Source organism: Corvus kubaryi, unplaced genomic scaffold (genome assembly GCF_017639235.1).
Source record: "Corvus kubaryi isolate FWS band 111438036 unplaced genomic scaffold, C.kubaryi_AGA036_p1.0 133, whole genome shotgun sequence".
Classification (NCBI taxonomy): domain Eukaryota; kingdom Metazoa; phylum Chordata; class Aves; order Passeriformes; family Corvidae; genus Corvus; species Corvus kubaryi.
This window is the reverse complement of record NW_024580667.1, coordinates 1,920,312-1,934,485: the sequence shown is the minus strand read 5'-3', so window position 1 is coordinate 1,934,485 and position 14,174 is coordinate 1,920,312. Positions and strand designations below refer to the sequence as shown.

General features: G+C 45.2%; 1 protein-coding gene across 5 annotated transcripts in view; it reads right to left on the bottom strand.

Annotated features, from left to right (window-relative positions):
- Positions 1-14,174, bottom strand: part of PDE9A (phosphodiesterase 9A) — a 49,508-nt gene that overhangs the window by 6,252 nt on the left and 29,082 nt on the right. For all 5 annotated transcript variants that reach the window (XM_042033822.1, XM_042033855.1, XM_042033831.1 and 2 more), the window contains 5 exons: positions 10,532-10,613; positions 7,834-7,908; positions 4,764-4,850; positions 1,664-1,768; positions 507-589 (listed from right to left, as the gene is read on the bottom strand). In XM_042033822.1, coding sequence (XP_041889756.1) covers positions 507-589; positions 1,664-1,768; positions 4,764-4,850; positions 7,834-7,908; positions 10,532-10,613 — 432 coding nt within the window. The remainder of the gene's footprint in view (positions 1-506; positions 590-1,663; positions 1,769-4,763; positions 4,851-7,833; positions 7,909-10,531; positions 10,614-14,174) is intronic.

The following is a 14,174-nucleotide window of genomic DNA, read 5'->3' as shown; positions in this document are numbered from 1 at the left end:
AGTCAGAACTGGGTTCTGCCCTTATTTAATGAATGGTTACAAATAGATCAGATTCTCTCCCTTTCACATGCACACAAAAGTGTCCATGGGTCAATGGCAATAATTTCCTCACATCATAATAAACAGAGTAAAATGCACTTCATGATTTATAATTATGAAATAACGTGTAAGCTAAATCCCCCTTTGCATTTTAGTGTAATTATTCCATTATAATAATTTATAGCTCTGTTACCAGCTGTCAAATATTTTACCTTGTTTTTTCAGGAGTTGGGGGGAAAAGTGTTGGAATAGAAATCTGAAAAAAGACATTTTCCTTACAGAATCAAGGACAGCTGGCAAACCCCAACCCAGACCTGAGCTCTGCTTTGGCCCATGTGTGAGTGAACAGCAGGGCCTTGGGAAAAGGTCAGGCTGTGAGAAGAAAAACCTGATCTACCAAAAAATGCCAACCAGTATTACCTTCCCAATAGATTTTAAGGGAAGAGAAAGCAAGAGAACAGACTTACGTATTGTTATAGCCTGGATGGTCCAAGTCATGGCACACTGCTGCAGTCATGAGAATCAAAATGTCAATTTGGGAAAATTTCTCCTGTAAAATACAAAACATGAAATTAGTATTATGATTTCTACTTCCTCTATCCCTATAAATCAAAATAAATGAAGAAACCAGACATATTTACTTTTTAGAGAAATGCAAATCTGAGCAAAATGAAGCATTTTTCCTTAGGTGAATTTACTTCAGCCAAGAACGCGAGACCTGCCTTCCCTTCCAGTAAAAATGACTCAGATTTGCCTTTGTTGCATTAAATAACAGCAGCTCAGAGGAGGCAATTTCCTTGAAACTTGCTATTACTGCAGAGATCATATAAAAGCACTGAGACATTAGTACAGTCTCTTAAAAGTCATTTGAGCACCCGATTACTTAAGGGAGGGATGGAAGATGGCTCTATTGCCATTGCATTCTGCATTAACTGAAGTTAGGAAAAGAGCGAGAAAAATTAAATGTTGTGTTCCGACAGCTTTTGAATAGCCCAGACTTACATTAAAGCAAATTTTTCTTCATACTGCTACTGCCAAGAAAACAGACTTAGGCCAGTAACTGATATGTTTAACTATGGAGAAGAAAGGGGTTTTTAAAGTGAATAAAAGCGGTTTTGTAAAGAATGAAATTAATATATATATGAGCGCAGGCTATCCAGACAGTGAATGAATTTTGGGATAAAATAAAGGTCAAATATGTGTTCAGCATACAATACATGCCAGGCACAAGCACAGGTACAAGCACACATTTGGACAACGCCTCTTGTGGGAACATTTTGTGTCCCAAACAAAGAACATACCCACAGAGCATAATTCAGTAGGGGTTTGGCTGTCATTCCTAAATGTTTCACTCCAGCAGTGTACAAACTGTGGCCATCCAGGAGGTGAAGCTACCTTCCCAGCAGCCTCAGAAAGCTGTGTAGGTGCTTGGGGTCAGGAATGGGATGGCTGAGTGGGCAGCCAGAGGTGGAAAAGCAACACCTCTCCTTGTGTGCCCAGGGACTGAGCAAGTGCAGCCTCCTCAAAGGCCACCACTGGCCAGCAGGCTGGTGGCCCATTTTGCAAGAGAGCTGGCACAGGTTTCACGATGGAAATGGAGTGGTCCCATCGAGGGGGGTCATACCTGGAGGCTGCAGAGCGAGATCATGCTGTACATCATCTGGGTCACGCAGAAGCAGTGCCGGAAATTGTGGAAAGGGTTGTTTCTGTAATTGTCGTGAATACACAGCTGCAGAGAGAGGGAATGAAGCTGTCAGAGATGGCAGAGCTGTTTCTCAAGCACTGTATATCCTTAAAGGAGTCCTGTGGAGCCCAGGATTATTCTCTGCCAGGACAGAGTGACAGCACGAGGCCTCTGACACTTTCTGCCTTCCCAGGTGAGATTTCTGTGTTCCAAGAATTCACCAGCAAGTAAAGCTCACAGAAAATCCCCTCTCATACCAGCCAGCAATGGGCAAATATCCCAGCACAGCTGCATCTCAGTCCTTAAGACAGGACTCTCTGCTCTCATCCTGACTTTGTACTTCAAACCTTGCAGTGGCTAAATGGTGACTTTGGGGACTGTGAAGGGCTTGGAGCCCACCCATGTCCCCGTCTCCTGCTGAGTACAAACTGCAGCTCTGATATTTGAAGGCTGAAATGTGGCTGTTATTTCATTTGCCAATGCTCAGAGGTGGCACTTTGGGACACGTTGCTTGGCAAAGGGAAGATGTGGAGCACACCTGGGTGGGCTTCCTGCACCAGGCAGCCTGGGAGAGGTTGAGCTGTTATGGGCTCATGGGAGCCACTGTTGTGTGGTTTAACTTCCTACATATCCTGGCTTGGTTGCCCTCATTCCAGAGGCAGGATGAAGCCTGTCCATCCCTGTGTCCTGGCTCCTGCCAGCCAGGCTGGCTGAGGAAGGCTGGCACAGCTGGGTTAACACATGCCACGGTCATTATTCCAATGCTCCTTTGGCTTCCTGTCCCTCACTAAGCAGCCAAGAGTCAGCAGCACTGTCAGACCCTTCTGCTGAATCCTCCTCCATAGCCTGAACCCCTCCAGGCAGAGAGCCCTCATGCACATGCTTCAGTTTCTGGGACTGAATTAATGGCATGGACAGAATTCCTGCCCCCTTCTCTAGCTAAATAGTGAATTTACTTTATGACTCCTCACACCCCATCAGGATCAAACCCTTTAACCCATCACCTGACTTCTGGGAAGCCTCAAAGCCCTGGATAAGGTCAAGAGAACTCTGGCATTTCAATGCTTATTCAGTATCTGTGGGTTTCATTGCAAAAGCTCTGCTCAGATTATTCTGCAGCAAAGATTTTAGAAACACATTTCATTATTCAAAAGGAATGGCACGATATGGTTGTCAGCCAGGCTCACAGGTGGTGAGTATCTCCCAGCCTACACATGGACACCCATGACACTGCACAGAACTGCATGGATGTAATGTATACATCCAGCACTGGAGCCCAGAGCATCCCAGGGGACTCCTGACTCAGAGCACTGAAGGGATGGAGTGACTGGGTTGCATTAGTCATTCTTTCCTTCTCTTCCTGGAAGATTTCTGTAGCCAGTGGATGTGGGAGCAAGAAAGCCAGGATAAGCATGAGGTGGCTTTTTCTCTCCCACTTGAGTTCAAAGTGATGCTCATACTGTGCCTGGGGAAGTGTCTTGCTTTGAAGCAGAGCCCTTGAGGCTTTTAAAAATCATCTTTCTTTCTGCAAGAAGATAGGAGACCTCACCCTGGCTTACCTTTGTAGAAAATACACAACAAACTCCCCTTGTTGCTCAGTGAGGCTGTCTTAAATGTTAGTGGTGACAAATTGCTTGGAGACACAAGCTAGGGGAAGCTGCCTGCAGCAATGTGTGTGGGTGGCCTGTTGGTGTGTGTTGACATATCACCTTGCTTCCCATGTTTTCGGGCTGTGAAACAGGAGGAAGAGATCTTCTGTTTTATCGCCTCTGTGTTACCCTTGTTTGTATTGGGTTTCATCCCACCCCTTGTCTTCAGCTGCTTTATAAGGTCAACACCACCGAGCTTTTCATTTGCCTTCTTCGGAGAGAGATTTACCAGCTTTAGATCATTTTCGGTATCTCCTTTAATGCAGTCACACCATTTTTCGAAAAAGGCTTCACCAGTTTGCTGGGAATAAATTCCAGGTGAGCCTTCTGCCTTCTGTGGTGACATTTTATCCCTTATTCCAGGCTCTGGTTAGCCTTGTGCCTCGTTGGCTCCCTCCTGCAGCAGGGCACCAAGCAGTGACAGCCCCGTGCCTCCTGCCATTGCTGTACTGCAACACGGGATGAACCCAGTCTTTTCTTTGTCTTTTCCAGCCACCTCCTGATTCTGGGAAATTTTTTTAGGCATCTACATCCATTTAGAACAGTGCCCTCTATTCTCTGCAAACTCCTCAGGGAATTAGAAGAGATTAATGAGATGTAAGTCTTTACTAAAGGAATCCTATGAAACATCTGTGTAATGAATTCAGACCATGATGTTTTTAATTATTGTCTCAATCAATTTGTCAGACACAGAGGTAAGTTTTTACTAGTTATAATTCTTCAGGCTATCCCTGGATCTTTTTTGACAATGGATAAAATATTTACTGTTATACAGTCCTCTAGGAACATGATGGGTTTTCTCTAAGAAAGCCAATATAATCTTCAGCTTTTTAGCAAACGCTTTCTTATGCTCTCCCTTGGACCTGAAAACTCATTGCTTTTTAAATATTCCAGTGTTTCTCCCTTAGACATCTCACTTTTGGTATGATCTCATCTTTCTCACATTTTGCATCTCTGCAACATTCTCACATCAAAGACTGAAGCAAAGAAAAGTTACCTTCTCAGCAATTCCTTTTCCTTCCTGCCTTGCTCTTTTACTCCCTGTGATTTAGTACACTGAATGATTATTGCACATATTAGCACTTTTTAGCTATATCTGAAGACACTTGTCTTGCTTCCGTTTACAGTAGGTATCAAGAGCATTCAGCAGAAATGAACTGCTTTCAGTAATAGAAACCTCAGCAAATTAATGCAAAACAGTTAAAAAAGAGTCATTTGTGACCACAAGAATGCAGACATTTTCTGAAGTACTTAAATTTGAAGAATTTGTATAGACTGACTGCTTTCATTGGGATTACTCATGCGAGTCATGTTAATTCCATGACTAAATGCCTTGTTTATTGATTTTTGAATGTGAAAAATTGCCAACACCAGTAACTTGAAATACTCACCAACCACCTCTTCAGTGTGATAGGATTGATGTTGAAGTCTTTTACCAGCCCAAGGTCGTGGTACATGTGCTCCAAACAGCTCAGCATCTGCAGCCAGGAATGGGCAGGTTATTGTTGACTCTGTAAATATCCCTTTAGGACACCCTGTGACATGAATTTCCCCCTTGCAAGCATCAAATAATTGCAGAGCCCTCTTTAGATGAAAAAAAGATGTTCAAAGATTGTATGATTAAAGACAGTGCAAGAGGGGAGACAGAGAGGGTCTGAAAGCTTTTTGAAGCAGACGCTGCTGTTGACTTCACAGGTTTTGTGCAGGGCTTTGAATAGCACACCAGCACTCTGGTAATTTGTGATTCGTGTGTATCACAGCAATTCCTGCTCACAAAAAAAAGAGTATTGCAGTTTTTCTAGTTCAGCCGGGATGTATTCCATCGCTCAGTGAAACCAGTGGGAGCTTTGCCCTGGCTGGACAGAAATGAATCAGGCTCTAGCTGGATAGAAAATGACAGCAGAAAATAAGAGATCCCTAAGGAAACACTTATTTCAGACATGTGTCAATACCTTCTTTCTTTATGACTTCTTGTGAGCTCCTAACTCCACCATCTTAGCTCAGATCTCTTGTTTTAAAGATTTCCCATTATAACCCTACAAAATTGCAGCAGTTTTGTGATCATCCCCTCATGGAGACTGTAACTGTGAGTCCCAAAAGCTGAAATGCAAGGGCAGGCAGCCCTTTTGAGACAACACCTGCAGTAGGAAGGGGGATGCAGACAATTTAGCAGCACATTTAATCATCTGGGCTTGAAAGAATTGGAAACAAAAGATATTGATAATCTCAAGTGTTTGGGCGCTTAACAGCTTCCACCAATCAGAAATTAAGAGGTTTCCTGGATTTCAGGAGTTTAGGTACTATCTGCATTCCCATTTCTGAAGGCCAAATCTGCAGGGGATTGAATGTGGCCATTGTGTTAGGAAATGCAGCTCTTAGACTGTAAAGCAACCCAGGGGTTTCAACATGACGAGTATAGTGTCACAAATACAGCCTTGGAGGCATTTCTAGTTAGTTTTCTGTTATTTAGGCTCTTAGAAACTCACCAGGAAAAAAAGATTTAATATAATGAAACTGTATTTATCCAGGGAATAAACATAATTCACAGAGTAATAACGGGGCTGATTTTGGGTCATCCAAACAGGAAGAGACTCTCCTGCAAGACCTGAGGGACAATGCCATGAGCTGAATTCTGCTCAGATCACACAGACAGCATTTTGCTGAAGATCCCCTTGTCCTGGTAGAATATATGTTTTGCAATAGTTTCATAGAAGACCTTCCAAGAAAATAATCTTTATCCAGAATTGCTGAATTATCCTTAGAAAAGCAGCTGTTGCCAAGAGAGCTTTGGGTGAGTGACGAGGCGACTCTCAGTCACAGAACTCCTGCCCCTGAACACAGGACAACCTCAGTTTTCATGTTTAGCTTTCTTGGTCAGCAGCATAAGCTTGAATATGGGATTCTTTTAGGGCTTGAAAAGTGAGAGGGCATTTGAGAAAGAGGACCCAGGCTTGCTGCAAAGCTCGGTTTACTGAGATGCTGCAGAGCACATTATTCATTTGCTTACAGATGACTGTGGTTTATGACCTGCCTGTCCCACACTGAGCACGTGGGCAAACACTCGCTGCTAAACAAGCACTGACAGAATTGAAATATTCTCTGTAAACATAAAGCAGAGCTAAGAGGGTGAGATAAACCCATATGGTGCTCGGCTCACCACAGCTTGTGTGGAATCTCATTTCTGAGCAGACTCCTCCTTGCAGGGCAAGTTTAATCTCCACACCCTCCTGTTTGCCTTGTTCATGCCACCATATAATGTTTCCTAGCCCTCTGAACGAGTTACTGTGCTAAAGCACTGTCCCCTGGCCCACAGGAATCCACAGATAATGTCTCTCCTCATTCTTTCTTAACAGTCAGAACAACAACAAGCCAGCAGTGTTATGGTCCACCTGTCAGATTGTAGTTCCCTCTTGCTGCAAAGACCTGACAGGCATTTGTGGCCATGGCACAGAGGGAAAGAGCTGGCAAGGGAGCAGTGGCTGCGGAGCACCTCTGACCACATGAGGAAAGCTTTGCCAGCCTCAGCGAATGGGAGATGGACCTAAAGCCAACAGAGAGCCCTTCTGTTGGTCTACCAGACACAGGAAATATCCTGAAGGGAATATGCTGTTCCTGTGGATGTGCATGGGGTGTTTTTCCTTGTGATGCTGAGCCAGAATGACTCTGCGTGCACAACCTCTGATGGAGGAGCTAATTAAGGTGATTGCTGCGGGGGCTGCTTCCAGAACTACCCGAGCTTTTCCCTGGCCAAAAACCAGCACTAAACCCCTGGTTTAGTCCTGTCCTCCATTATGATTTTCTTAAGTGAGGTTTGCTACTATTTGCTAAATCTGGTTTTACATTATGTTATAAACTGTTGACTCTTAACATCCTTCTCCTTCACGCTTCCACAGAGGCTCACTCATGGACCTTCCAGAACCTTCTGCAGTACAAGTGATGAACCATGAAAAACACTAATAGCAGTAAAAAAAAGAAGAAAATGAAGCAATAAGAAGATACCAATTGGTTGTGAATGCAGCCTTGCAACCTCTTCAGAACAAACTGCAGAAAAACCCTCAGCTGAAGGGGTGTGAATCAGTGCCTGCACCTCTGCCTGCTGCTTTATTGATTTGAGTGGACTTATTGATGATGTGCTTAAGCACACACTTCTCTGGGGATCGATTTGTTCAGATAAAGTGGTATGAGAGAACTCATGTGGCAGTAATGACAGTGCACCAGTTGAGGGACTGCTAGGAAGAGATTAAAGAGCAAATAAAGAGGAGCCAGGATATGATAAGCAGCATAAGCTACCTGGCATCTGCTAGGAAGAAGCACTGCATTCTGGTGTGGTATGGAAATAAAATAAATGTATAGAGAGTAAGGGGCAGGAAAAAGGGAAAGACCCTGCAGACTGTCTCAAAGGGCTCTTCTGACCTTGTTGGCCCTCAGAAAGTGCCAGCCCAGCTAATGTGGCATCCTCACCTCGTTGGGCTCCCACAGCCAGACATCAAAGGTTGGTTTCCGCAGAGCCTCAATGGTCTCCTGGGACAGCATGTACTGCAGACAGAAAGGCAGGAGCTGTAAACAAGGGTGTCCCTGGCATGGGAATTGCTATTGGCATGTCCTAGGGACTGCCGGGGTTCCATTCACGAGCCATGAACCACATTTCCCAAGGAGAGAGCAAATGATCTCTCCCTCTGGCCACCCAACCCTCCTCACCCTTCCCACCAGCTTGCAGCTGCACATTGGGCCAGATCCTTGTGGAGCAGGGCTTGGGAGAAAAGGGAGTGGAGGTGTTAGGGACAGGGTCATGGCTAAATCCAGCACAGGGAATCAAAGGCACAGGGCACAGACCCATCCCTGATGCCTGCAGAGCATCAGAGGCACTCGAAGCTGCCCGTTAGGGAGGGGTGGTGTGAAGTGTCTCTGCTTACAGTGCTAAATTAGCTGGTGGGGATGATATGTTTATTTTCAGATGATTTATGCTCTCACTTTGAGTGTTTTTTTCAAGAGTGCCCACAGTTTCAAATTGGTTGTCGGCCTGCAAGATTCAAGTGATTTTTTATCATTACGCTCAGAAGCTTAAAACAAAATCAAGCTCATTCACCAGTTACGGCTGTGTACAAAATGAAAAAAAAGGGATGTGGAGGGTTAGAAGACATGGGGATATCAGGACTCTACAGATTCATCTGTTCAAGACTCTATTCATCAGTGGTTTTGGGACTCAAAAACCTTGTGTCTTCAACTGGCCCATTTACCATGGCTGTCTCTGGGTTGGGTTTACTCTCCTGAGCAGGTGAATGACAATTTCTGAGCCATCAAATTGTTTGATACTTAATACAAGGAGGAACACCACTGAAGATTAATTTTCCTCCTTCAGAAGGCAAGGAGTTTTGCATTTGCATATACAATGCACGTTTAGTGTGACTTTCTGCAAGAAAACAGCGAATTAGCAGTACAGGTTTGGTGTTGCAGTGATGTCTTCCTTCAGCCTCATTGGCATTGGACAAATCCAGCACCTGACAGCTGATAAAAAATTTCACAAATCTCCTGATGCCTTAGGTTTTAACTTTTATATTTTTCAAATCCTGTACTGCTTAGAGTGTAACTCTGAAGTTTCTTGTAGCCTGTTAATTTCTGCTCTCTCGTGCTAGGCAGACATAACAAAGCCTCTCCAGGCCTGCTCTCCAAGGACACCCAGAGCATCCTAGGCCCAGAAAGTATAAACCAAAAGCCTCTAAAGGGGGGCAAGTGGAGGGGAATTACATCATTAACTGAAGCTTTAATTGTAGAATTAACCCTGATATGCAAATGAACCAAACCTATCAAAGTGTGAAGAACTCGTGACCTGTTGTCCATCTTGGGGTCCATCTTGGCAGTGGCCTCTGGCTCCCCAGGGGGTACCTTTGAAGGCCCTTCAAATAAAGTACCTTATTCCCTTACTCCTGTCTAGTCTCTGTTTCTAGGAGGCCTCTCAAGGCATCACTCCAAAACCCCAAAATCCCATAAGCTTTGGTCTAGGAATAACGCAGAAATACAAAATACCAGTTTACTCTTCAATGGAAGAGTAAAACTACCAGTGCAACTCTTCATAGCCCTTATTCTTAATTCAAGATCCTAATGCAGCAGTCCATCAAGGTTTAATCTGACATATATACTTACCAGGGGAAAAAGTCTGGCTTAGAACTGATGTGTTCTGTTAAATCGTGTTAGTGTCAGGAGCACAAGCCTCCTGGGCAAAAGTTAATTAAAAGAAATAGAAGTCCCACAGTCTCTGCGTCAGTGGAGGTCACTTTTTCCAGGCAGAGCAGCATAAACAGCAGAATTTACTGCTCTGCAAGGCTCTGCAAGGCTCTGAAGACAAATGTGCACAGAGCCGTGCCCGTGTCATGCACCTGCATCACACAGGACCATGAGGATTCAGGGTGGCTGAGCCAGCTTTGTTGTGTGCAAGGAGATGCCCACGGTTAAACCTTGATTTGCATACGTGTGAGCTGGTGTTTTGTCAAGGTCTGAGCTGGGCACTGGGCAGCTTTTAATAATTCTTGTGGGCAAAGACTGCTGGTTCTGGGACCACAGACCCTGTGCTCTTCATGGTTTCAGCCTCATTCATCACTGTGGATTTGTACTTTCACTTGCCCAGGAGACATTTTTCTTCCAGCATTACTGTTTTCTCTAGCAAATACACTAACTCATTTTCACAGGGACAATGAATCATTTTGGAGAGAATCCAATGTCACATTTTCTCTTTGTTTCCCTAGGTGAAGCATCCCCATAAATTACTTTTTAAATTAAAAAATAATCCATTAGGAGAAAACAGGCAGCAGCACGACTTTCAATCAGAACACAGCATTACAGGGTGGTTTTGATTGTTGCTATGAGCAGGGAGAATAAACAAATACAACTAGACAAAAGATCGTTAGATGTTGATGAATGCACAATGTTCATTAACATTTCAAACACTAATGAGCTTTCAAGTATTAAAGACTACTGAGAATTAAACTTTAAGTCACCGCGGGCAACTGACAGCTTTTTCCATTGGCTTGCAGGAGTTTTGGATCAGACCTTGGATTTAGAATAGCTAGGAATTAATGGCCAAGGAGTCACACATTGTAAAGCAGAGCTTGTCAGGATCCAGCCATGCAGTAGGGTTATGGGAAGAGCAGGGATTGTGTGGTACCTTTGGGTAGGATGGTACATCCCGCCGGGGAGCTGGCCTCTTGTTTTCATCCAAAAAGCTGTACTTGCAGGGACAGTTAGTCCTGAAATGAAATATTCATCTGTTAACATTGAGGAAACAGAAGCACAGTGCTTCAAAAAATGCCAGAAGTGCTCTGGTCTCCCAGTAGGCACCACTCAGAGAATCACCCCACTCCACAGCCTCTCCCTTTCTAATGCAGTGTTGGTCAAATGCTTTGGAAGTGTCATCCTCTTCAGGATTTTCTCCCTTTGTGCAACACCCCTGTTGCCCTTTCTCAGTCTATTTGCATTCAAGAGAGAAGCATCTGAGTTCAGGCATGTATCCATGGATACCCAACCACTTCTCCTTAAACCGAGCAAATTTCAGGGAGCAGCCTGCTCTGTCCATGGTGGGCATCCTTCCCCAGGGCTGCCAGGGACCACGCTGGGTATGGACCGGCACACCTGTGCTGCTTTTCTGGTGAAGGCACCCACTGAGCCTTGCTGCAGCCCTTAAGAACTTCCACTTTGATGGTGTGACCTCTTTAGCTGCTGCCCCTCGTGTGGGACAACAGCAGAGAGGCATGGACTTGGCAAGATGCCTCTGCTTGGTTCCCTGATCCTGCAGGAAGGGAGGCACTGCCAGCAATTATAGGCAATTAACACTTGCCTGGTTATTAACACCAGCACCCACTGCCAGTTATCTGCTCTTCTTTCCTCCGCATGTGGAAAAGCCAAGCTGATGCTTTCCCATCTGAGCAGAGGACCAGGGAGGACCTTACTGCTCTCTACAATTCCCTGATGAGGTTGCAGCCAGGCGGGGGTCGGACTCTTCTCCCAAATGACCTCAAACTGTGCCAGGGGAGGAACAGATTGGACATCAGGGAGAATTCATTCCCTGAAAGGGTGGTCAAACATTGGAAGGGGCTGTCCAGGGTGGTGGTGGAGTCCCCATCCCTGGAGGTGTTTAAGGAAGGACTGGACATGGCACTCTGTGTCCTTGGGCTGGGTGACAAGGTGGGGATCAGTCACAGGCTGGATTTGATGGTCTTGAAGGGCTTTTCCCACTTAGTTGTCCACATGGACTTCATTAACTCTCATGTCAGGCCAATCTTACTGCATTTTGCATTTATAGAGTCATGGAATGGTTTGGATTGGAAGGGACCTTAAAATTCATCCAGCTCCACCCGGCCTGCCGTGGGCAGGGATGCTGCTCACTAGGCCAGGTTGCTCAGGGCCCCATCCAGTCTGGCCTTGAGCACTTCCAGGGCTTTATCCCTGTAGTCCTAACATTTGGATTATCCTTTCTCAATTTTCAAGCCTCCTGCCAAAGGAAGCAAAAAGAAACTTCCCAAAAGAAGCCAAGCAAAGCATTCCATTAACTCTATTTGTCCATTTTTGACTATTTCTTATATTTTGTATTGTATCTCTTTTTAGTGATTCTCTTCTCTTTTGGGAATTAGTCCAGGTCTCTTTTTTCCTCTTAACATTGATGTCTGCTCTCATTTCTGGTGGCAGTGTCTGAATCCTGTGAAAGTTATGTCATTTTACAGTTCATGGTTGTCAGCTGACTTCATCCAGCTGCCTTTTCTTGCCCTGTTTAAGGAGACTCAGTTGATGAAAAGCTGTCTTAATCATTTCTAAAGCTGCTTCCTCAAAACTCCACTGTGTGGGGTATTAGTAGGATAAAAATAGTGAGATTGGGGCATTCCTTGCCCTAATTGGAGCTGACTGCCAGGGTTAGCTGAGGGTCAGCCAGCTATCTCTAATTCCCAGCTGTAGTAGGATATTGAAGCCTTCATCCCAGCACACTGGGGAGCACACCAGAGCCAGGATGCATCAGACCTTCACAAATGTAAAACTGTATCTGCAAATGATCATGATTTTAAATGACACCATCATGCTATTAGCATCTGCCAGTGGGGAGTGCAAAAAGCAGACAAGCAAAAAAAAAGCAATTTGAGGAGGATGCAAATGGGGCTGCTTTGCTCTTCTAAAGAAAGAGATACACAATTCACTGTGCTTTTATGAACCTGGCTGCTCGGCCTTACTCTGTCATTTGGTAATGTGACAGTAAATATAAGAATAGGTAAACATCCATACAGCTGTGTACAATGTGATGTTATTGAAGGAATATAGGCTCTCACACATATTTATGTACATTAATTAAACTGAGATGTGATCCCTAATTGCAACCACAGTGCGTTATCTAGCAAATGACACTGCACAAGGGATGACAAGTCCAAATGAGAGCAAATACATTTCCACTTGGCTGGGACGCCTCTGTTCCCACACATATCTCATGCCAATGGGAGAGGGCTTGCTCAGCCACCCTGGAGTGAAGCATCCCTAGGCTGGGGGCACCACAGGCTGGTGGCCTGGCTCCTGTGGGGATGTGGTGGCTTGGAATAGGGAACCACATCTCATTCCTCAGCAGCTCCTGATCGGACCCATCAAGGAGTGTCCTCTCCTCAGTGTTGTATCCACATCGAGCTGCTGCTTTGGGACCCAAACCCACAGGCTGCTGATAGTCATGGGCAGAATTCTGGGCAAGCATGAGGGACTTTGTGCAGCTGGGAGGAGGAAGATGCAGCTCAAGGTAACCATGAAGAGCAGTGACAGAGCCATATGGACACAGCACCAAAGTGATGCTGAGCAGAGCGAGTCCCGCTCCTGCTCCAGCAGGAGCAGCTGTGGGTGTGAGCTCAGAGCAAGCCAGGGTGGGTGTCTGTGCCCAGCTGAGCCCCACACCCACTTTTACTACAGCTTTCCAGCCTCACACCCCATGCTGGTCTCTGGCTTTTGGAGCCTGTCACATCTCACCACAAGGCCTCGGTGAAGGTGACACCCCAGCTGGAGCCGGCTGCACAGAGCAGATGGAACACTCCCATTCCAGCTTTTCTTGTTAACAGGTTGTCGTTTAGACCACAAAATACAGATTGGAAGGTGACAGGATCTGGGATGGGAATGAGTCATGGCTGCTGGGACAGTCTCGTACTTCCTGATTTGGTGTGGCGGCAACTGAGCGAACACGAAGTTGCCGTAATTTCTTTTTCTGGACCTAATTCCCTGTCCACCTGTGCATCATTGTTCAGCTCTGCCAGCTCCCTGCCACATCTGAAGGAAAGACACACGGCACACACATTTCACACATCACACCCAGCACAAATCAGCGCACATGCTCTTGCATTTGCTGCCAACCTGGGCTCGGATTTTTCTAACGAGATTTCCCCACACAACCCAATAACAAATGATGCAAGTCACAGGGCAGACTGCATTCCATCCTGCTGGGATAAATCTGAGGCACACTTCTGAGGTTAACAATGTTACTCTGCATTTATGCTAATATGACAGCTGAATTTGGCCTTGGACTTCATGGGAATGAATTATCATTGTGCCTCCTGACATATCTGGATGGCAACATTTATAAAACTGAGTCATTATTAAGCCTGAATCTTTTAGCACATCTCCCACTGCCCTCAGTAGGAAGCAGTTTTGATTAAAGGTCAGAAAATCTGACCCCACGAGAGACTGTCAAGACAGCATAGTTACATTTGCTGAGAAAAATCCCCTTCCCCCGCATTTTGAGCAGCACGGTATATTCCTCTTCAGCAACCTTCCCAGATGTATTCCCAATCTTACAG